General features: G+C 41.9%; 1 protein-coding gene across 2 annotated transcripts in view; it reads right to left on the bottom strand.

Moving 5' to 3' along the window:
• Window positions 1–22,055, bottom strand: part of SLC15A1 (solute carrier family 15 member 1) — a 51,167-nt gene that overhangs the window by 2,758 nt on the left and 26,354 nt on the right. For both annotated transcript variants that reach the window (XM_021695930.1, XM_021695929.1), the window contains 13 exons: window positions 21,953–22,035; window positions 18,890–18,976; window positions 18,253–18,342; window positions 15,877–15,921; window positions 15,741–15,773; window positions 15,564–15,652; window positions 15,034–15,115; window positions 13,152–13,271; window positions 11,718–11,864; window positions 10,673–10,722; window positions 1,462–1,569; window positions 1,231–1,339; window positions 308–451 (listed from right to left, as the gene is read on the bottom strand). In XM_021695930.1, coding sequence (XP_021551605.1) covers window positions 308–451; window positions 1,231–1,339; window positions 1,462–1,569; window positions 10,673–10,722; window positions 11,718–11,864; window positions 13,152–13,271; window positions 15,034–15,115; window positions 15,564–15,652; window positions 15,741–15,773; window positions 15,877–15,921; window positions 18,253–18,342; window positions 18,890–18,976; window positions 21,953–22,035 — 1,187 coding nt within the window. The remainder of the gene's footprint in view (window positions 1–307; window positions 452–1,230; window positions 1,340–1,461; window positions 1,570–10,672; window positions 10,723–11,717; window positions 11,865–13,151; window positions 13,272–15,033; window positions 15,116–15,563; window positions 15,653–15,740; window positions 15,774–15,876; window positions 15,922–18,252; window positions 18,343–18,889; window positions 18,977–21,952; window positions 22,036–22,055) is intronic.

Below are 22,055 nucleotides of genomic sequence, written 5' to 3'. Positions count from 1 at the left end.
TCACAGTAATTAATATAGTTTTTCCCACTCAGGACTCTAAATCTCTAGGAAATGATGTGGGAATGCAGAGTCATATGACATATGTGCCCAAGAAGCTAAACAGAGTCATATTATTATTCAATAAAAACATGACGGGGATCTCAAAAAACTTGTTTGGCGGAAGATACCATAATGCTTTCTAGAATCTCCCCCCCCCCCCCCGAATTGTTTAAACTATAAATACATTGCTTATTGAAGTTAGGGCCCAACAGCATTTTTTGAAGGCAGGGGTGTGGGGGAGGGGTGCTAGAAACAATGACCAAGAGACCTGAGAATATGAGAACTCCAGTCCCGTGATAGAGAAAACCACCTCTCCGCAGGTGAGGAGGAAATACTGCGGGATCTGCAGAGCCATGTTAACTGTGTTCGGTGGAATATCTTCAAACGTGTGCAATTCAGGGCAGCCAGTATCCTAAACCAATAAGGCAAAAGCAAGAAGAAATTCAAATGGAGAACCGCTTCTAGAATAAAAATTGCTCAAACAGGCAAATGGAGTTTGGACTTCTAGAATCACGTCCTATGATTTGTCAAGTAAGTACACTTTTTATTTTTTATGTTACTATTTATTTTTTTTAAAGATTTTATTTATTTATTTGAGAGAGAGAGAGACAGCGAGAGAGGGAACACAGCAAGGGGAGTGGGAGAGGGAGAAGGAGGCTCCCCACTGAGCAGGGAGCCCGATGTGGGGCTCGATCCCAGGACCCTAGGATCATGACCTGAGCCGAAGGCAGACGCTTAATGACTGAGCCACCCAGGCATCCCAAGTAAGTACACTTTTTAAATGGCAATATGCAACAGTGCATTTTATCCTCATGCTGAAATGGCCTTGGTGGGATTTGAAAATCTGTCCACTAGTGTTTTCCTCTTAAATCAGAGAGTAGATTGGATGTCAGGTTTGTTTAAAACATTGCCATCTCTTTGAACTCAAAGTTCGTAAGTCCATGTAAATAGTCTATGAAGAGGCATCAAATACCGGTCAACGTGGACTTTCAGTCAGACTCAGTCAGTCTGTTTATTTTTATTCTAAAAATAACAGCAAACTTAAGTCAACAGTAAGTTAAAGAATTAGTGGTGAACCGAATGAATTCTAAGCCCATTTAAAACACAGATGCTAATATTACTTCCAGTTCAATCATTACCAGGTTCTAAGTGTTTAGTAGAACTTCTGATTCAACAGAACGACTTACTGACCTTCTTTCCGATTACATAGGTGAATGCACTACCAAACTCAAGGCTGGATTGGAAATCATTTACACAGTCTTGTGGGATCTGTTGTGTTGAGCTTATTTTAAAGTGTTTTCTATGGAAAGAAAGAATAATATAGTTTAAAATTCCTGGTATTAACAGCTTCAATGTAGTGTTTAAAGAAAAAGACTTGAAATCCTTGAACTTGGGAGCACAGTGTCCAGGACAGGTACTTACACGCCGGAAGAAAAAAACTGATACTCGCTGGCATTGTGACTGGTCACATTCACATAAACTTTCTCGCCCATTGTGATGTTGAAGCTCTCATTAAAACTATTTACAAATCTGAAACAGAAAACCATTGGTTTTGTGACTGGACTATGGGATACTTTGCTTTAGGTCACAGTACGTGCACCTGAACTTGGGCTGTGCTCTCTTTTGGAAGGAATTTAAGATGTTTATGGAAGATTTCTAGACTTATAAAGGCAGAAGGAAGCCACCCTAGGTTTGTCCTTGTTCACCCATTCATGAGAACACATCCAAAAGAAGTGACCGCAGTCTTCTGCCTGGAGCTTTTCTAAGTACTTGGTAACTAGGAGCTATTTCAATGGTAGGTGGGATATTAGCCTGGATGGAAATAGGAGCTGGTCCCCGCTTCAGGAAGGCAGCACTTTGTGTTCCTTGCTCAGAAGCTTTAGAGCTAAAGGACCAAAGTTGAAGTTGCTTAGTACCCTAACAGTCTCCATCCGGGCTTCTTTCTGGGGGTTGAGGATAGAAGGCCATTTTCTGTCCTTGACCTCTCGGAGCCTGAGCAGGGAGGGGCCCCAAAGAGTGGACAGGAAGAAGAGGGTCGGTCCAGCAGCCAGAGACAATTTTGGGGAACTCCCCTCAGAGAGGGAAGACTGAGTCTGTAGGACCTGGAGTGATGGTGACTGGCACTCTGCTAGAATACAGATGGGAGTGTAGCACCCACAGGCCCTGGTGCTAGGTCTCAAGGCTTCCAGGAGCTGCCAAGTTTCCTATGCCTAAGCTTCACATGGAGCCAGTTGAGTTGCTTGCCTTCAAAGGGCCATATAGATGGTGACAGTGTGGACAGATGATTAGATCCCTTCCTTCAATGTTCCAGGCTATAGAAGACCCTGACGGTCTTATAGTATATCAGAGAGAAGGGTGCTGCCCTGAATACGACTAGTTGATTTTTCTTACCAGACAGCTGAATGAAAGCTTTCAGCAGATTATCCAATTTAAAGAATGGGCAGTAATAAGATCGTATACCCAAGTATTGCAGAGAACAATTTAACCTGTACGTTCCTAAAATACGTGGCCAAATTTCATCAGCTTTGTGGCAACAAGTAATACTGGTGAAATTCTAGGTCCTGGGAGAACATTTCTCTGAATTAAGCTCAGGCCCTAAAGTCCCTGGGCATTTCACTTGGTGTAGTTTGACAGATGCTTAACATAGAAAATGGAACCCTGATCCGGGTTCAACAGGGGCCTCATAGTTGGGCGGACGCCTGGGAGTGAAATGGCTGGCTCATAGGGTGACTCTCTGTTTAACATTTGAGGAACAGTTTTTCAAAGTGTCTGTATCATTTTATCATTCTACATTCCCACCAGCAGTGTAAAAACCTTCCGATTTGCCCACATCCCCACCCACAGTTGTTACTGCCTGTTTTTTGGTTGTTTTTGTTTTGGTTTTTGGTTGGAGCCTAGTGAGTGTGAAGTGGTATCTCTTTGTGGTTTTGATTCGCATTTCCCTAATAATTAAAGACAATGCGCATCTTTCCTAGGCTTTTTGACCGTTTTTATGTTTTCCTTGGAGAAATGTCTTTTTTTTTTTTTTAAGATTTCATTCATTTATTTGTCAGAGAGAGAGAGAGAGCACAAGAAGGGAGAGCAGGAGAGGGAGAAGCAGGCTCCCCGCCGAACAGGAAGCCCGACGTGGGGCTCGAACCCAGGACCCTGGGATCATGACTGAAGCTGAAGGCAGACGCTTAACGACTGAGCCACTCAGGCTCCCAAGAAATGTCTCTTTAAATACTTTGCCTATTTAAAAAAGTGGGTTGTCCTTTTACTCTTGAGCTGTAAGAGTTCTTTATGTATTTGGAACCTCTTATCAGATATATGATTTGCAAATATTTTCTCTTATTTTATGGGCTGTCTTTTCTCTGTCTTGATATCGCTTGTAGCACTAAAGCTTTCCAATATGACGAATCCCAAGTGACTGTTTTTTTCTTTTGTTGCTTGTCCTTTTGGCTTCATATCCAAGAAAACACTGTCTAACCCAAGGTCACAAAGATTTACTCCTATTTTTCTTTTATAAAGTTTATTGTCTTAGTTATATTTAGGTTTATGATCCAAAAATTTATACATTTTTGTGTGTGGCATCAGGTAGGGTCTGACTTCAGTCCTTTGCATGTGGGTATCCCAGTTGTCCTAGTACCAAAATTATTTTAATAAAACCACAACTATCTTTAAATGAAGATTTCTTTTTAATCTACTTATGGCCAGTTTTGCCCTGACCATACTCCCTCCTTGAAGTATCTTTTTCAGTATGACAATCATGAAAACCAAGGATTGAAATAAACTGAACTTACAACCAAGCCTATGCACAGATTTTTCTAAATCTTAAATTGAGCTTTTTAGAAACGAATGAAGCATATATAATCACATCATCTACACTAATGAATAAAAATACCTGTAAGATATTTGATTTTTTTATTTTTCTCATTCTCTTAATATATTTTTAAATTATTTATAGTGTACATATTAATTTGGTATAATAATTATATGCATAATTTTTAACAGATACCATATTCATGCATTATGGGTATAAGCTCAAATATTTTTATTGGATGTGATAAAAGCTTTAAGGCCACCTCTCTAGAGAAACTTTGTACATGCGGACAAAAAAAAAATCATATATGAATGTGAATTGGGGCACTGTTTGGAAAAATGGCAATAACCTAAATTTCCTTGAAGAAAAGAATGGATAAATAAATTGTGGTATATGCATGCAATGGAATATTATATAGTGGTTTAAGTGAGTAGATAAGGGATACATATAGTAATATGGGTAAATATTAAAATGATATTTTATAATATACGATATTGCAGAACATACACAGGACAATACATTACGTTTAAAAACATGCTCAAGAACATTGTGAATATATACATACGTAGCAATATGTAATGTTAAAAGATTCATGAGAAAGATCATATCAAATTCTCAACTAATTTTGACCCCAGTATTGTCACTTTTTTTTGAGAGAGAGAGAGCGAGCGAGCACATGTAATTGGACGGAGGGGAAAACGGAGAAGGGGAGAGAGAATCCTTAGTAGGCTCCATGCTCAGCATGGAGCCCAATGCAGGGCTCGATCTCACATCTCTGAGACTGTGACCTGAGCTAAAATCAAGAGTCGGATGCTTAACCAACTGAGCCACCCAGATGCCCCAGTCACTTCACTTAAAGGACTCTGTTGAAGGTAGTCCATGTAAGTCTTGCAACTTACGATACCACATAATTAAAACAATTCCATTTTGTTTAAAACTCTGTGTACTCTTTTTTAAATTCATATATTACTCCAAAATCCAACCTCCTGACTTTCTCAAAGTTGTCCTATTTATCAGTTAGTTTCTGACATTAGTTTTTCAGAACTTTCCTTTTTTATGGATTGTCTCCTGGACATTGCTGAAATAATAAATCCTTTGATGCATTAAAGATTTGATGTTGCCAATTACAAGAAAAAAGTTTCTGGCTTATCTTCTACCATATGGGTGGGTTGGCAGGGTAAAATGTTGCTGATTTTAGGTGTCCTTCTTTCCCAAGATCTCAACAAAGACCATTTAAAGAAGAATGAAGCTTTAGCATAGCACCAGAACAAGAAAGGATACCACAGTTTAGACTGTTCAAAGTTTCCAAAGTTAGGAGACATTTCTGTAGAAATCAAAACAATGGTTCTGAGCCACAATGGACATCCCAGAGGTACTTCCAGCTCAGACTCAGATACAAAGATTAGGAAAGGGCCAGATGACCAGCAACAGAAGATTTCCTTCCAGAACTGATAGGATAGTTGTATGTATGTGCATGTATGCAGGACAGAGGAACAATCCAGAAGGCACAAAAGAAGATGTTATGGGCTGAATTGTGTCTCCACCCCAACCCCAATTCATATGCTGAAGTCCTAACTCTCAGGACCTCAGAATGTGACTGTATTTGGAGGTAGGGTCTTTTTTTTTTTTAAGATCTTATTTATTTGAGAGACAGAGAGAGGGAGAGTGTGTGCGCACATGCACGAGTCGGGGGAGGGGCAAAGGGAGAGGGAGATGCAGGCTCCCTGCTGAGCACAGAGCCCTACGTGGGGCTTGATCCCAGGACCCCAAGATCATGACCTGGGCTGAAGGCAGATGCTTAATTGACTGAGGCACCCAGGTGCCCCTGGAGGTAGGGTCTTTAAAGAGGTAAAATGAGGTCATGAGAGATCCAAGATCACTGGTGTTCTTATAAGATTAGCACACAGACACATAGAAGAAAGACCATGTGAAGACACAGAGAGAGGATGGCTATCTTTAAGCCAAGGGGAGAGGCCTCAGAGAAAACTAACCCAGCCAGTGCTTTGATGTTGGACTTCTAGCCTCCAGAACTATGAGGAAATAATTTTTGTTGTTTAAGGCTTCCAGCCTGTGGTACTCTGTGATGGCAGCCTTAGCAAACTCATACAGGAGAGAACAAAGAAAATGAGAAGGAACCAAAAATCAAAAAGACCTAGTGCTGGCTACTACCCACATGTAGTTATACTGCAGAGAGATGTGAGAACACCAAGGAGAAAGAAGATCCCCAAAGCTTGGTAAAAGGAAACTTAAATCATTACAGAGAGTGGCAGATGTTGTGTGCGTGCGTGTGTGTGTGTGTGTGTGTGTGAGCACAACTAGGCACTGGATGCCAATAGACACAAGCCTCCAGACTTCTGGGAAGAAAATGGTGGCCAACCTATGACCAAGTAGGAGAACAGAAAAGCATTTTCAGGCAAGCAAGGACTTGGCAAATTGCCTCACAGCTTTTCTTGGTCAGATATTTGAGCACAAGTCTGCAGCCAAACAAGAAAGATGACCCAGAATTCAAGAAAGAAAGGTGCTAACCTGGGCAGACAGTGAAAATTCTATGAGGACAGGATTACAGAGCAAATGGCCTTGTTACATCAAAGAGCATGCTGAGGAGTTGGTTCTCAAAGAGGAAGGTGAATTCCCTGGATCCATTCTCTGGATCACCCTGAAGACAGAAGCTCATGCTTTTGCCAAAAAGAGGCCAAGTGAGTCACAGGAAAACACAAAAGCTGTGCAAGAAAACCTTGGTTTAAAGATGTGGTACCACCAAACAATTCAGGGTATGTAATCGGATATTCTAATTAATCTTGACATTCAGAACATTTCCACTTGAGGCTATATTTTCAAGGATATAAAGTTACATTTCTTTCCCTTTCAGACTTTTATTACATTGTGACGAATATTTTGATAGTTAACCTGTAAATCCTGTTTATTAATCATTTTTAGAATTGACCTAGCACATGGAGTACACACAGAGATAAATATTACAAAGGTTAACAATGTGAAACAAGCCAGAGGTAAAGAGATGATTAATTAATTAATTAATTTTCCCATCTTATTTAAAAAGTGTATTTACAGGGGCGCCTGAGTGGCTCAGTCGGTTAAGTGTCTGCCTTCGGCTCAGGTCATGATCCTGGAGTCCCAAGATCCTGGGATCAAGCCCCGCATCAGGCGCCCTGCTCAGCGGGGAGTCTGCTTCTCCCTCTCTCTCTGCCCCCTCTGGTGCTCTCTGTCTCCCAAATAAATAAATAAAATCTTTTAAAAAGTGTATTTACAGTAAATTGGCTTTTTGGTGTACAGTTCTATGAATTTTAACACGTCTGGATTCAGAGAAACACCATCGCGGCCAAGATACAGACCAGTTCCATTGGCCCCCGCATCTCCCTCACGCTGACCCATAGCCAAACCTCTCCTCCACTCCTAACCCAAGGCAAACACTAATCTGTTCCCACATCCTTATTTATTTATTTATTTATTTATTTATTTATTTATTTATTTATTGGCCATTTCCAGAGTGCCATGTAAATGGAACTACACAGTATGTATGTAACTTTTTGAGACTGGCTTCTTTCATGGCATAATGCATTTGAAATTCATTTATGTTACTGTATGTATCAATAGTTCCTTTTTTCCTAAGTGATATTCTGTTGTATGAATATACTATAGTCTATTGTCTGTTTATCCATCACCCACTGAAGGTCATTTGGGTGACTTCCAATCTTTGGTAATTACAAATAGAGTTTCTGTGAACATTTATGTTTAGGTTCTTATGTGAACATAAGTTTGCATTTCTCTAGGATAAATATCTGAGAGTGGGACGGTTGGGTTGTATGGTAAATATACATTTGACTTTATAAGAGACTGCCTCACTGTTTTTCAGAGTGGCTGCACCATTTTGCACTCCCACCAGGCAAAGCACGGGAGTTCTGCTTGCTCTATCTTCTCACAAGCAGTTAGTATAGTCAGTTTTAAAAAATTATTATATCCATCTAAGAGGTATGTCAGGCAACTCACCGTGATTTTAATTTATATTTTTTAATGGCCAATCATGTTGAGCATATTTTCATGTGCTTATTTGCCATCTGTATATCTTCTTTGGTGCAATGTCAAAGTCTGTTGCTGTTTTTAAACTGGGTTATTTTCTTTTTCTTTTTTCTTTTTTTTTTTAAGATTTATTCATTTGACAGAGAGAGACACAGCGAGAAAGGGAACACAAGCAGGGGGAGTGGGAGAGGGAGAAGCAGGCTTCCCACGTAGCAGGGAGCCCGATGCGGGGCTCGATCCCAGGACCCTGGGATCATGACCTGAGCCAAAGGCAGACGCTTAACGACTGAGCCACCCAGGCGCCCCAGGTTATTTTCTTATTATTGTGTTGTGAGAGTACTTTATATGTTCTGGATACAGATACTTAGTCCAATATGTGATTTGTAAATATTTTATACCAGTATGTAGCTTACCTTTTCATTCTCTTAACAGTGAGATTGACAGAACAAATGTTTTTAGTTTGAATGAAATTTAATTCACCTATGTCTATGTATCTATATGTATGTATTAAAATGAAATATTATTTAGCCATTAAGTAGAAGGCAACCCTGCCATTGTGACAACATAGATGAACCGAGAAACATTAAGTGAAACAAGCCAGACAGAGAAAGACAAATACTGCACGGTATCACATATATATGGAATCTAAAAAACAGCTGAACTCATAGAAAAAAACAGTAGAGGGGCGCCTGGGTGGCTCAGATGGTTAAGCATCTGCCTTCGGCTCAGGTCACGATCCCAGGGTCCTGGGATCGAGTCCCGCGTCGGGCTCCCTGCTGGGCAGGAAGCCTGCTTCTCCCTCTGCCACTGCCTCTCTCTATCTCTCTCTCTGACTCTCATGAATAAATAAATAAAACATTTAAAAAAAAAAAAGAAAAAAACAGTAGAATGGTGGTTGCCAGGGACTGGGGGGTAGGAAACAGGGAGATGTTGCATGAAAGGTACAAACTTTCAGTTCCACGATGAATAAATTCTGAGGTTCTAATGTACTACATGGTGACTATAATTCCTACTATATTATATACTTCAAACGTCCTAAGTGGTTAGATCTTAAGCATTCTTTTTTTTTTTTTGATCTTAAGCATTCTTATCACACACACATATAAAAGGTAACTGTAAGGTGATCGCGTTAACTTGACTGTGGTAAATATTTCACAACGTATACATATATCAAATCATACTGTATACTTTAAATATATTGATTTTGTCATTTGTACCTCAATAAAACTGGAAAAATCACAGAAAAATAATGCTATGATTTTGATAGTAATTGCACTAAGCCTATGGATCAATCTGACATTGTCACTATATTAAGTATTCTAATCAATGAACCCAGCGTATCTTTCCATTTATTTCACTCATCCTTAATTTCTGTCATAAGCCTTTGGTAGTTTTAGCTCTCAAATCTTACATATGTTTTTATTCGATTTGTACCTAGTATTTTATTTTTTTTGGAGCTATTGTATAGTTTTAAAATTTCAGTTTCCAATCATTCATTGCTAGTATATAGAAATATGATGCTTGTTGTCGATCTGATATTTTGTAACATTTCTACACTCATTTCTAAACTCACTTATTGATTCTATGAACTTTTTTGGTAGAGTCTTTGGGACATTCTGTGCAGGTACTTATGTCATCCATAAGTAGGAATAGTTTTTATTTCTTCCTTTCCAATCAAGATGCTTTTCTTTTTTTTTCTAGTCTCACTGCACTGGTGTTCAGAAGGATGTTGAATAGGAGTGGAGGGTGTGGACAATCTTATGGGAAGAGCAATGAGACTTTCACCATTAAGTATAATGGTAGCTTGGGTTTTTTAGATATCCTTTTTCAGAGTAAGGAAGTTCCCTTCAATTACTAGTTTGCCGAGGGTTTTTTTAAAATCATGAATGGACACTGAATTTTATCAAATGCTCTTCCTGCATCCAGGATGCAGGATATGATGATATGGGTTTTTCTCTTTAGTTTATTAAGATGATAGATGATATTGATTTTTTAAAAATATTGAACCGCTTTACATTCTTGGGACAAATCCCTATACTCTCATTTTTTTTTTAAAGATTTTATTTATTTATTTGAGAGAGAGAGTGAGAGAGAGAACGAGCACAAGAGGGGGGAGCGGGAGAGGGAGAAGCAGACTCCCCGCCGAGCAGGCAGCCCGATGCGGGACTCGATCCCGGGACTCCAGGATCATGACCTGAGCCGAAGGCAGTCGCTTAACCAACTGAGCCACCCAGGCGCCCCTATACTCTCATTTTTTAAAAAAATTTTATTATGGGGCACCTGGGTGGCTCAGTTGGTTAAGCGTCTGCCTTCAGCTCAGGTCATGATCCCAGGGTCCTGGGATCGAGTCCCACATCGGGCTCCCGGCTCGGCGGGGAGCCTGCTTCTCCCTCTGACCCTCTCCTCTTTCATGCTGTTTCCCTCTCGCTCGCTCTCTAATAAATAAATAAAAAAAATAAAATCTTTAAAAAAATTTTATTATGTTATGTTAGTCACCATACAATACATCATTGGTTTTTGACGTGGTGATCCACGATCCATTGTTTTCGTATAACACCCAGTGCTCCATGCAGTACGTGCCCTCCTTAATACCCATCACCGGGCTCACCATCCCCCCTCCCCCCTCCCCTCTAGAACCCTCAGTTTGTTTCTCAGAGTCCATCGTCTCTCATGGTTCATCTCTCCCTATACTCTCATTTTATAGCCTTGTTGCAGTTGGACTTTACTATGGGAATGCATTACTTCCATAAGAAGCTATCAGCTTCTTAAACTTAAGTTTTAAAGAAAAATACATACCTGATTCCATTTTCTCCTTTTTCTGGCTTCTGGTTAAGGCCATCCTTTACCTGACAAAGAAAGCATTTTCAAATCTAATCCTTTAGAATAAATTTAGATTACCATTTCAGCCTTTGAGAAGGAGAGTGATGTTGACATTTATCCTAGGAGCTAAGGGCATATGATTACATTTGCAGGGCTCCAGCCTTCAGTCCTGGTTCTCCTGGAGGTTAAATGAGCCTCTACAATTTTTAATGCTTGCTTTCCAGTGGTTCCACAGAACACTACTGTCCACGAACTGAGAATGAGTCACTCAAGAGCTCCCTAATAAAGCACATGGCCAAGATGTCTTAATTGCATATTGCAGTTTTCTAGGTGACCTAAATTCACCTTACAGAACACCCACCACTCCTCTACTCAGTTCAACTCTACCTTCATAGTTTCCTAATATGCTGAACGGCCTATCTAGATGATGATATTTTGTCGTGAAATATTTTGTATGTATTTTCATTGCTCTTTCCTGATACGTTCACTATGTTTTTTCAGAGTCTGTTTTAATTCTCCAGCTACCCAGTGCGAATTTTTTAACCAATACAATTAAAGACACATCTCAGAAAGTTGCTAAGAATGCTCATATGTACTCTGTGTGACTTGTTATACTCATACACACCCCATGCCATGCCCAAAAGTTCTTTTTTTTGGTGGGGGGGGCAGGCAGAGGGAGAATCTTAAGCAGGCTCCACACCCAGCATGGAGCCTGACATGGGGCTCGATCTCACAACCCTGAGATCATGACCTGAGCTGAAATCAAGAGTCAGACTCTTTAACTGACTGAACCACCCCGGCACCCCCCCAAAGTTCTTTTTAAAATTTTTAATTAATATTAACCCTTCCCATCCACCAAAGTTTTATTCAATGTTAAATGACTTGTATCCTGGAAAAATGAAGAACTTGAGGATTTACTTACATAATACTACATGCGGTAAAACAAAGTCACACCACTGAAAGGCTGTGTCTCCAACATCACACATAGTAAAGAATCAGCTGTAAGTGTCCAGCGACTTACCACTTGGTAATGATTGGGGGCCCACACTAGAATGGTATGGCGATGGCCCTGCTCAAAATTATAAATCACTGGAGTGACTGGTGATCCAGGAGAAGAAATGTTTATATTTATCAGTTTGTCTCCATCAAAAGTTATAGATTCATTTGTCTATAATGGGAGAAAAGGAGTCACAGTTAATACCACAGAGTCTTGTTCTGCACTGTGTAACTGAACATTATCATGGCATATTAGTTGACATCCCCAGTTCACTTTCATACACATCAAAAAATGCCTTGCGGGAGCCAGCATCGGTTTGTCTCAGCCCCCCACCCACCTCTGTCATGAAGTTGTCTAGTGTTATGCAAGAATTATACTTTTTGCCCAGCATTTTACTTTTTTTTTTTCAGTTCTCTCTTTTTTTTTTTTTTAAAGATTATTTATTTATTTATTTATTTGACAGAGAGAGACATAGCGAGAGTAGGAACACAAGCAGGGGGAGTGGGAGAGGGAGAAGCAGGCTTCCCGCGGAGCAGGGAGCCCGATGTGGGACTCGATCCCAGGACCCTGGGATCATGACCTGAGCCGAAGGCAGGCGCTTAACGACTGAGCCACCCAGGTGCCCAGCATTTTACTTTTTATTTCTTCTTCTGAAAATACATGTTCTGGAAATCATTTCTACCATTGGGCAGAGAATAACATTAGGGATAAAGGAATAACTCTGGTGAAAAATCAGTCCTGGGCTGCTCCAAGCACCAGAAGTCAAATTTTCTTTTTTCTTCAAGATCATCAGTTTGGTAAGCTCTAAGGGAGTGGCTCTCAACCGTGGCTGAACAGGAATGAGACCAGTTAAATCAAAATCTCTGAGGTATGGGGATTTTCAAAGCTCTCCAGGTGATTCTAATGTAGAGTCAAGGTTGAGAACCTCTAATTCAGACCAGCGACCATCCAGATGAAGGTTTTCCAACCTGGGCTCTGCTGACGTTTGGGACCAGATAAGTCTCTGTTGTGGGACCATGTGTCAGTCTCCCTGGCTTCCTCTCTCTGAAATGCCAATAGCATGCTCTCAGTTGTGACAATGAAAAATGTCTCCAGAAATTGCCAGATGTCCCTGAGACGGCAAAATAACCTCTGGTAGAGAAACACGGACAGAGCCTTGCTATTTAAAGGGTGGTTCCACGAACCAACCGCAGCAACTGTCCCCTGAGAGCATATTAAAAATGCAAAATTTTACAAACTCCCCAGGCGATTCACATGCCCATTGAAGTTCGCACATGCCCATTGAAGTTCGAGGCACACTGGTCTAGAGTGAAGCCCAAAGGAGACCGAGATACTAAGGCATTTCACTTCCACGCTTGTTGTAGGAATTATATAAGGATCGAGAAGATCAGTTTCTCCCAAGCCTATTATAACTCAGGTCAGAAGATAAAAAGGAAAGTCGCATTTCCTTCTACTTACTTGAGTCATTTGGGGATGTATCACCTCCTTTCCAGGAAAAAATACAGTCATGTTACCGTTTCCTATATTCAATACTTTAACTTGGACTTCGTTTTGCTTGGGAAAGACTGGGAGAGTTTTCTGAGCAAAATAAAAGAAAATTGGCAGTGATGCCTTCCATGCAGATTGAAGATAAGCTTGGCCCCGTCACCAACAACCCCGCCCTCCAGCCGTGGAAAGCTGTCTCGGCTGAGAGACCAAACACCCCCAGGAGGCCTCCAATTGCTCGCCTCACGGCACCCAGAGGAAATGATGTTTGTACAGAACAGGGAAGTAATCACAAAGAGGCTGCACTTGGTCTTAACACCTCCAGGCCGAAGAATGCCAGGTTATGAAGCCTCCTATCTGCGGGGACCAGAGTAAACACAACCCAAATGAATGTGTATCTTGCTGTGGCACCTCGGATCTGCTCTCCTGGGAGGCCAACATCGTCCTAACTCTGGGAGCCTCAGCCACAGCCCTGACGGTGCCCTAAACAGCCTTTCACAACTAATCTATGCCTCTTGCCTCCACACATTTGTTCAGGGGTCCTGCCTTTTCCCAACAGTGCTCTCTTTCCAATCCCAGGCAAGTAACCCTTTCTATGCTATTCTAGAAGTCCCTTCTCGTTTCACAATTCATTTTGCACAAAGCCGTGTTCAGGAGTCAGTGAGTACACCCACATGTGCGGAGCACTATTCACAGTAGCCAACACTGAAAACAGCCCAAATGCCCACTGACAGATGGATCAACCAAATGTGGTTCATTCCACAGTAAACTATGATTCCACTGTAAAAAAGAAGGAGATTCTGACACCTGCTCTGATACAGATGAGCCTCGAGGACATTATGCTCAGTGAAATCAGCCAATCACAAGGGACCAATATTGTACGAATCCACTTACATGAAGTACCAAGAGTAGACAAACTCATAGAGACAGAAAGTAGAATGGTGAGTGCCAGGGGCTGGCGGGGGGCGGGGGGGAGGTGGGAGGCGGTGTGGGGAGGGTAAGTGGGGAGTTGTTTTTCAATGGGCACAGACTTTTCGTTTTGCAAGATGAAAAGTGTTCTGGAGATGAGTTGCACAATAATGTGAACACGTTAAACACTCCTGAAGTGTACACTTTGAAATGGATAAGATGGTAAATTTTTGTTATGTATTTTATCACACTTAAACATTTAAAAAGAAAAATTAGAGAGAGAGAGAAGCAAGGAGGGAGGGAGGAAGACAGAAACAGAGAGACAGAGAGAGGGATACACACAGAGACAGAGGGGAGGCGACAGAGACAGAGAAAGGAGGAGGGGACAGAGGCGGGAGGAGAGCGTTTGCCTCCAGGCTCACACACTACACAACACCCGTCGCTAGCCTGCTTTCACATTGAGGGCACCAGGAACCTGGTTTAGGGCCACCGTGGGTCCAGCAGACTGAGGACTGGCGTGAGAACTAACATCGCTAGAAACATCAGAATACAAAAGGCATCTTCCCGAAGACCGTTGATACATTTCCAAACAGACTTTCTAGGAGTTCTGATTGTGAAAGAAGAAGTTCTATAAACTCCCACTCGCATTATAAAAACCATGTCCACAGAAACCCCCTGTGTAACCGCCATCCCCCTTGGCCCCGCTAAAGCACACCCATCCCACCCTCCTCCTGGCCACCCCCTTCGCAGTGAAGAGCACCCGCGGTGCACGCTGCCTGGAAGGGACAATTCTGCCCCTGTGGCATCTCCACATTGTCCCGTCCCTAGCTCCAGGACCGTCTGTTGGCAGAGATCCCGGCCTCTCCGCGGTCGCAGAGAAAGACGCCTTCCGAACGCCCCACCTGACCCGCACGAAAGGCCCCTGGGGAGTCAGAGGGCCACTCACATCAATTTCCACCTGCACAACTGCCGCCAGCACAAAAGCCATGGAAGCCAGGAACATTCCAACTGTCATCTTCTTCAAGGAGCTGGGAGACAAGTGTAAGAGTGACTCTCTGCCTGCCTCCTACCAGCGATCACACTCCTATCTCACCATCCGCCCGAGCAAAACTAGCTTCCCTACAAAACACCGAAGGAAAATGTCTCTTGCTCTCTTATTTATGATCAAGACTAAGAGGGATAAATGTAATGTAGCTTCTTATTTGCATTTTTACATTTAATTTCTAGAAGCTATAGCTCAGGCGATATGTCGGATGATAGTTAACATTTCTATTGTCTACATATATGCAAAGTTTTAATTAGAAGCTTTTCTGGCTGCCATGACTAGCACTTTTATTTTAAGGGCAAATTTCTAGAAACATCAGCACACAGGCCTCTAATTCAAATATAATTCTTTAAAAACCCTGTCATATAGGTGGTGTGGTGGGAGGGGAGATATTCTTTCCTGACCCCAACTCCAACCTGCTGGTTACCTACGTGAAATTGAAGCCACATTTTGCAATCAGGGGATACACCACGGCATCCATGATGGGGACCATGATCACGATCAAGATGGCGTTCACGGTCTGCGGGTGAAGTGGAAATGAACCATTAGCCGTGGTCTCAAAGGTGACTTTGAACTCAGAAAGCAACTTCAGTATTTTTTTTTCCTACCTGCATCTGATCCGGCTGAATTTCAATAAGTCCCTAAAAAGAGGGGGGAAAAGTCTTACTGATAGGTTACTGAAAGGGATTAGAGCAAACGAACAGTGACCAGGGGAGGCAGAGAAGCTCCATACCCCAAACTTACAATTTTCCCATTCATAGTTGTTGCTTGCAGCGTCCACCTGGAGCCCTGAAAAACAAATACGTTTGCTGCATCATTTGGGAACGTGAGTTTTAAACATTTTACAAGTCAAGGTTGAGTCTCTTCCAGATCAAGAACGAAGTCTGGAGTGTTACGGGATTTAAATGCTTTTTCAACATCAAGTTTATCTCCCAGCTCCACTGTAACACTGGGTAAAACAAAATACCTTGCATTTCTGCTGTACAAATTAACATGACATCTAGTTCTCCCCCCCGCCCACCCCGGCCCACGAAGAATCTGCAAAGCACTAGTGTGAGATGCAGCTGTCCTCGGGAAATACAAAGATGCACGTCTGAGACCTGTTGGAAAGCATGACGTCACCTGCAAGGGGGAGGAGGCCACGCCCACAGAGGCTAGTCTACGTTCACTGGCATCACAGCTTCAAGAACATCATTACTGCTTAAGGGCCATTTCTGACAGTCTAGGCTGTCCCGAGGTGGAAATCCATCAAGCCAGATTTCAACCTGGGCAGCCTAGTTACGTTCAACCTATTTTGCTTAAAGAAGACTCAGGACTGGGGCGCCTGGTTGGCTCAGTTGGTTAAGCGACTGCCTTTGGCTCAGGTCATGATCCTGGAGCCCCGGGATCGAGTCCCGCGTCGGGCTCCCTGCTCAGTGGGGAGTCTGCCTCTCCCTCTCTCGTGCTCTCTCTCTCTCATTCTCTCTCTCAAAAAAAAAAAAAGAAGACTCAGGACTGTACAAATACACGTGATTGTTTCTATGGAGGACTGAACGCATAAAGGTTTCAACATAATCTGTCAACTCCATTTAGAAGGCATCATGGAAAGGCAGGAAATAAGCCACTGCTTGAATTCTTTTTTTTTTTTTAAAGTAATCTCTATACCCAACGTGGGCCTTGAACTCATGACCCCAAGATCAAGAGTCACATGCTCTACCCACTGAGCCAGCCAGGTGCCTGAGTTCTTAATAGATGCCAGTCATGGGTCACTTTATACACAGTCTCTAATTTGATCCCCACAGCCTTGCCATGGGTGATTACCCTGCCAGGAGCGTTATGGGATCCCCCCAGTCACACAGCTAAAAGCTGATGAGTGTATTTCTAGCACAGGTCTGATTCCAAGAGCTGGTTTCTATTCAACATGCAAAACTGCCTCCCTGTGAGTAAGATGCTGGTCTAAATCCCATACTTACATATAAGGAGATTGATGTGTTTGCTCAAATTTTTTCCAAGAGATGTTTTGCCCTTATAGTAATCCCTCCTGGGGGCGCCTGGGTGGCTCAGTTGGCTAAGCGAATGCCTTGGCTCAGGTCGCGATTCCAAGGTCCTGGGATGGAACCCTGAGTCAGGCTCTCTGCTCGGCGGGGAGCCTGCTTCTCCCTCTGCCCTTCCCCCCTGCTGAGGTACGCGTGCGCGCACGCGCTCTCTCTCTCAAATATAAAAATATAATCTTTAAAAAAATAATCCTTCCTGCACAATAAAACCTTGTAAATTTTTTTGAAGCTCCAGTTTCTAGAAAAAACAGTATCTTTATAACTTTGGCTACTGAGTGTCATGCATTGAGTTGTTTAACCCAAATCTGAAAATTCCTATATCTGTGGGAACAAGAGCAGGGCAACAAGGCAGTGAGCTGGGTTCTAGTTCCTTGCTTTGGTCAGAATGACTTGGGCAGTCATTTCACATCCCTGGATGGTACTTCTAGCTTAAGTGTTCCATTTCAGAGCGAGAGGTATCAAGCCCCTCTCAGCTTAAATATTCTATGGATCCCATAAAAGGCAATATTGTACATCCTCTGAGCATACTGTATCAGAAAAACTAACTCTTTATTCTCAGTTTGACGGGTAAGAGTCCTAGATACTTTGATCAAATCTTTCCCAAGTCTCCTTTATTTGACCACACCTAATTTTCTTCATTGTTTTGCAACAGAAATGTGGATAGAACCATCTAGAATTTTTTTTTTTTTTTAAAGAAATTCAGTGTGGGGTGCCTGGGTGGCTCAGTCGGTTAAACGTCCGACTCATGATTTTGGCTAAGGTCATGATCTCATGGGTCGTGGGATCGAGCCCCAGGTCGGGCTCCGTGCTCAGCAGGGAGTCTGTTTTCAACTCTCTCTCTCCCTCTACCCCTCCCCCCAACTCGCTCACGTGCAGGCACACACACTCTCTCTCTCAAATAAATCTTAAAAAAAAAAAAAAAGGAAACTCAGTGTGATCTAATACTTAGTAAATAAAAGAAGTATAAAAAAGGAACCAAAGAGAATGTTTTTAGGAGCTAAATACTAGGTACCTCCCCGTCCGTGGTAGCGCCCATAGAATGTCTGCTAAATCCAGAAATTTGTACAGAAACACAGCTTCACACTACCTGCTGGTCAAACAGGGCCCAGAACATTGGGAGTGGAATGTACAGGAACATCACCCTCATAACCATCTTAATTTGAGAGATGAGCCGCTCCTGTGGATGAAGTGGGGAAAGGACAAATCAGCCACGACCTGTCACTCACAGCTATGAGCAGTGTGGTTTTAGTGTAGACATACTTGCATCCAGAGCCAAGCTGGGAGGTAACTAATTGCTCCAAAGAATCTTACCCCAGATTTTTTTTTAAAGAAAACCCCAAACTCTTCAGCTATTTAAAAATGCTTAGAAGGCATTTTGCTAGAATTTCAATGTACTTCCAATAAATGGAAACCCCATCACCAACTGACTCTTCTGTTTTCAAACTAGTTATGTGATCACAATCACATATAATTAATGACAGATTTTGCCAAATGAAAAACTTATGAAAAGATAATATGGTTTCCAGATAAATTCTACCCATTGTTTATCAAGCTCTGCTCCATATTAAAAAACACTCTTGCCTGGTCTTATTTAAAACCCTAATCGAGTTTACAAGGCTACAGTGGATAATTTTTCCATGTGGCCTGAGTCGTATGAATTGCGCCCAGGCTGCTCGCCTCCTGGAGGAAGACCCGGGACCACCGCAGCGGGAACGACCACTTACGTCGTATTTCTCTCTAGCCCAGTCCAGCCAGTGCTCCCTCTTGGGAAACGCCTTACTCCGGTGCCTAAACCTATTTTTGAGGGCAAACTGAAAGAAGGAAGAAAAATCAGATTTCAAAACAGAACTTACTACTTTATCAGGGAAACACATTTCAATAAAACTGGCTTTCAAGGAAAATTGTGTTTGTGAGAAAAGACGGATATAAAATTGTATACACACTAGTGTAATGATGAGGTGAAAAGGCATAACCTGCATTTATTTCTAATCTCTTTCTAACTATGAGCCTCTGAGTGGAGTAAACAAAGTCATACTGTTGCTACTGTCTCTCCAGAACCCCTGGAGAGGAGCGTTCAATGGAAATATAATGTGTGCCATTTGTGATTTAAGTTTTCTGGTAGCCATACTAAAAAGATGTATGGAGACACCTGAAACTGATATAATATGTACATCAACTATACCAGAATTAGGGGCGCCTAGGTGGCTCAGTGGGTTAAGCGTCTGCCTTTGGCTCAGGTCATGATCTAAGGGTCCTAAGATCTCAATCTCTCTCTCTCAAATAAATAAATAAATAAAATCTCTCTCATTTAAGAGAGAGTGCACGAGAGGGGGTAGGGTCAGAGGGAGAAGCAGACTCCCCACTGAGCAAGGAGCCCGATGAGGGACTCGATCCCGGGACTCCAGGATCATGACCTGAGCCGAAGGCAGTCACTTAACCAACTGAGCCACCTATGCACCCTTGAATAAATAAAACCTTAAAAAAAAAACTATGCCAGAATTAAAATAATTAAAATAAAAATATATATAAGTGTAAAAAGTAACAGGGAAACAGGTGAAATTAATTTTAAATATGTTGTATGTTATTTAACCCAATAAACCCCAAATATGATCTTTTTTTTTTTTTTTTTTAGATTTTATTTATTTGACAGAGAGAGCACAAGCAGAGGGAGAGAGAGGGAGAAGCAGGCTCCCTGCTGAGCAAGGAGCCTGATGTGGGACTCGATCCCAGGACCCTGGGATCATGACCTGGGCCGAAGGCAGCCGCTTAACCAACTGAGCCACCCAGGCGTCCCCAAATATGATCTTAATATGTAATAAATTAACAGTAATGGTAAATCAATAATGAAATAATTATGTAAACAATTATCAATAATACCAAATACTAAAATTAATGAGAATTTCTATATTCTGTTTTTCATGCCAAGTCTTCAAAATCCAGGGTATATTTTACACTTATGGAACATCTCAGTGTGGATGCTCAGTTTTTATCAGAAATGATGGATTTGTGTTTACTTATAAAATTTATGTTGGGAAATGTCAATTTATATACCTAAGCTGTTCCAAAGATACTTAAAGTTTTCCACTCACTGGGCGGAGCATCAGTTTTAAAATTTAAGACTGAGAACCCAGTATCCAGAAATACATTTATAAGACGTTACGTAATTTAGATTAATATGAATGAAATCCAATTTAAAACTCGGTTCCCAGTTGCACCTGCCACATTTCAAACGTTCCACAGCCACACGTGGCTGGTGGCTGCCAGGCTGAGGGCGCGGGTCCACCATATGGGCAGCAAGAGAAGGAGATGACACAGGTGGCTGGGGGGGGACATGTGTGTGACCACCAGGCAGGGACTCAAAGTGACAGGCCGATTTCAGGATACCAGGAAGTACGACTCTTGCGACTCTAAATAGCTTCGCATTGTTCTTTTGGAGTTTAAGTTGTCAAGTCCCTGTTAAGGAAGGACTTGGAGAGCTAACTGGTCAGACCCCTTTTAGCTTACACAAAAACATTCGTAGTGGGAGTTGATCTCATGTGAGCGGAAAGTACAGGAGGAATATTGGCAAGAAGAGGGAGGTTTTTAGACTGTGAGAGGACGTGTTTATTTCACGAAGTGACGTACACGTGTATAATTTAATGCAATAAAGCCAGGTAAAGGGCAAGTAAAAGACTAAAATTATTTTAAGCCTGTCTTTTCATCCAAAAGACTATCCACACAGGCGTTTTTTTAAATAAATGATACATTTCCTCCGACTACACAATGTATCTGTATATTTAAAAAATGGGGACTATTTAGGGGGGGGAAAGTTATTTGATTCCTTGTTTGAAAGATTCCCTATGCTCAACATTTAATTCCTGCCTTTACATATGTCCATATGCACGTTATGTATACCACATAGACGCATACAGAAGAACCATATCCTGCATGTTCCTGTCACCAAATAGTCTTCGAAAACAAGGCTTCCAATGGCTGCGTAACATGGCTAGATGTACTATGAGTTCCGCACTATTCCTCTGTTTCCAGCAACTTGGTGTTATGAAGTTTCGCTGTTATAAATATTACATTGATAATCTTTGTATGTGAATCTCTGTTCATTTTGTGCGTTCATTTCATTTCATTTATTTTTTAAGATTTTATTTATTTATTTGTGAGAGACACAGTGAGAGAGGGAACACAAGCAGGGGGAGTGGGAGAGGGAGAAGCAGGCTTCCCGCTGAGCAGGGAGCCCGATGCGGGGCTCGATCCCAGGACCCTGGGACCTTGACCTGAGCCGGAAGGCAGATGCTTAATGACTGAGCCACCCAGGCGCCCCCATTTTGTGTGTTCACTTTAAAAAGTTCTTTTCTTTTTTAAATTATGTTATCTTAGTTGTCATACAGTATTTTCTTCGCCTTAATTCCTGAAAGTAGCATGGCTGACACTTTCCACACTTCAGAATGTTGATACACAGCACCAAACCACGCCTCTCCCCTTCGGCTTCATGCCTTCCCAACATCAGCCGGGGATTGCCAGTTTGGTAGCTGAAGAGTTGCTCTGCTTTGCCTTTCTCTGACCTCTGATCTAATTTAACAGTTCAGGAGCCCTTTCTATCCTCCCTGTTTGAGTTCTGTTGTGTCCTTTTCCATTTGGTGAGTTTTATAAGAAACTTCAATTTATCAAAACAGCTAAGAACAATAATAGAATGTTTAAAGAAAAGTCAATGCTCCATTGCATTTTACTTTAAAGGAAGTAGAAGGTTCTGGGGTGACTAAATGTCTTCGAGAGAAAGCAACCGAAATACTTACGCCAATGCACTTGACAACTTTAGCCATGACATTACCCTGGGGCTGAAACTTCTTGTACATTCCACTGCCAACGATGAACACAACTGGGAAGGCAAAGAAGACG

The sequence above is a fragment of the Neomonachus schauinslandi genome, chromosome 3, assembly GCF_002201575.2.
Source record: "Neomonachus schauinslandi chromosome 3, ASM220157v2, whole genome shotgun sequence".
In the NCBI taxonomy this organism is placed as follows: Eukaryota; Metazoa; Chordata; class Mammalia; order Carnivora; family Phocidae; genus Neomonachus; species Neomonachus schauinslandi.
Note: the sequence above shows the minus strand (reverse complement) of the source record. Positions and strands in the feature narration are given on the sequence as shown.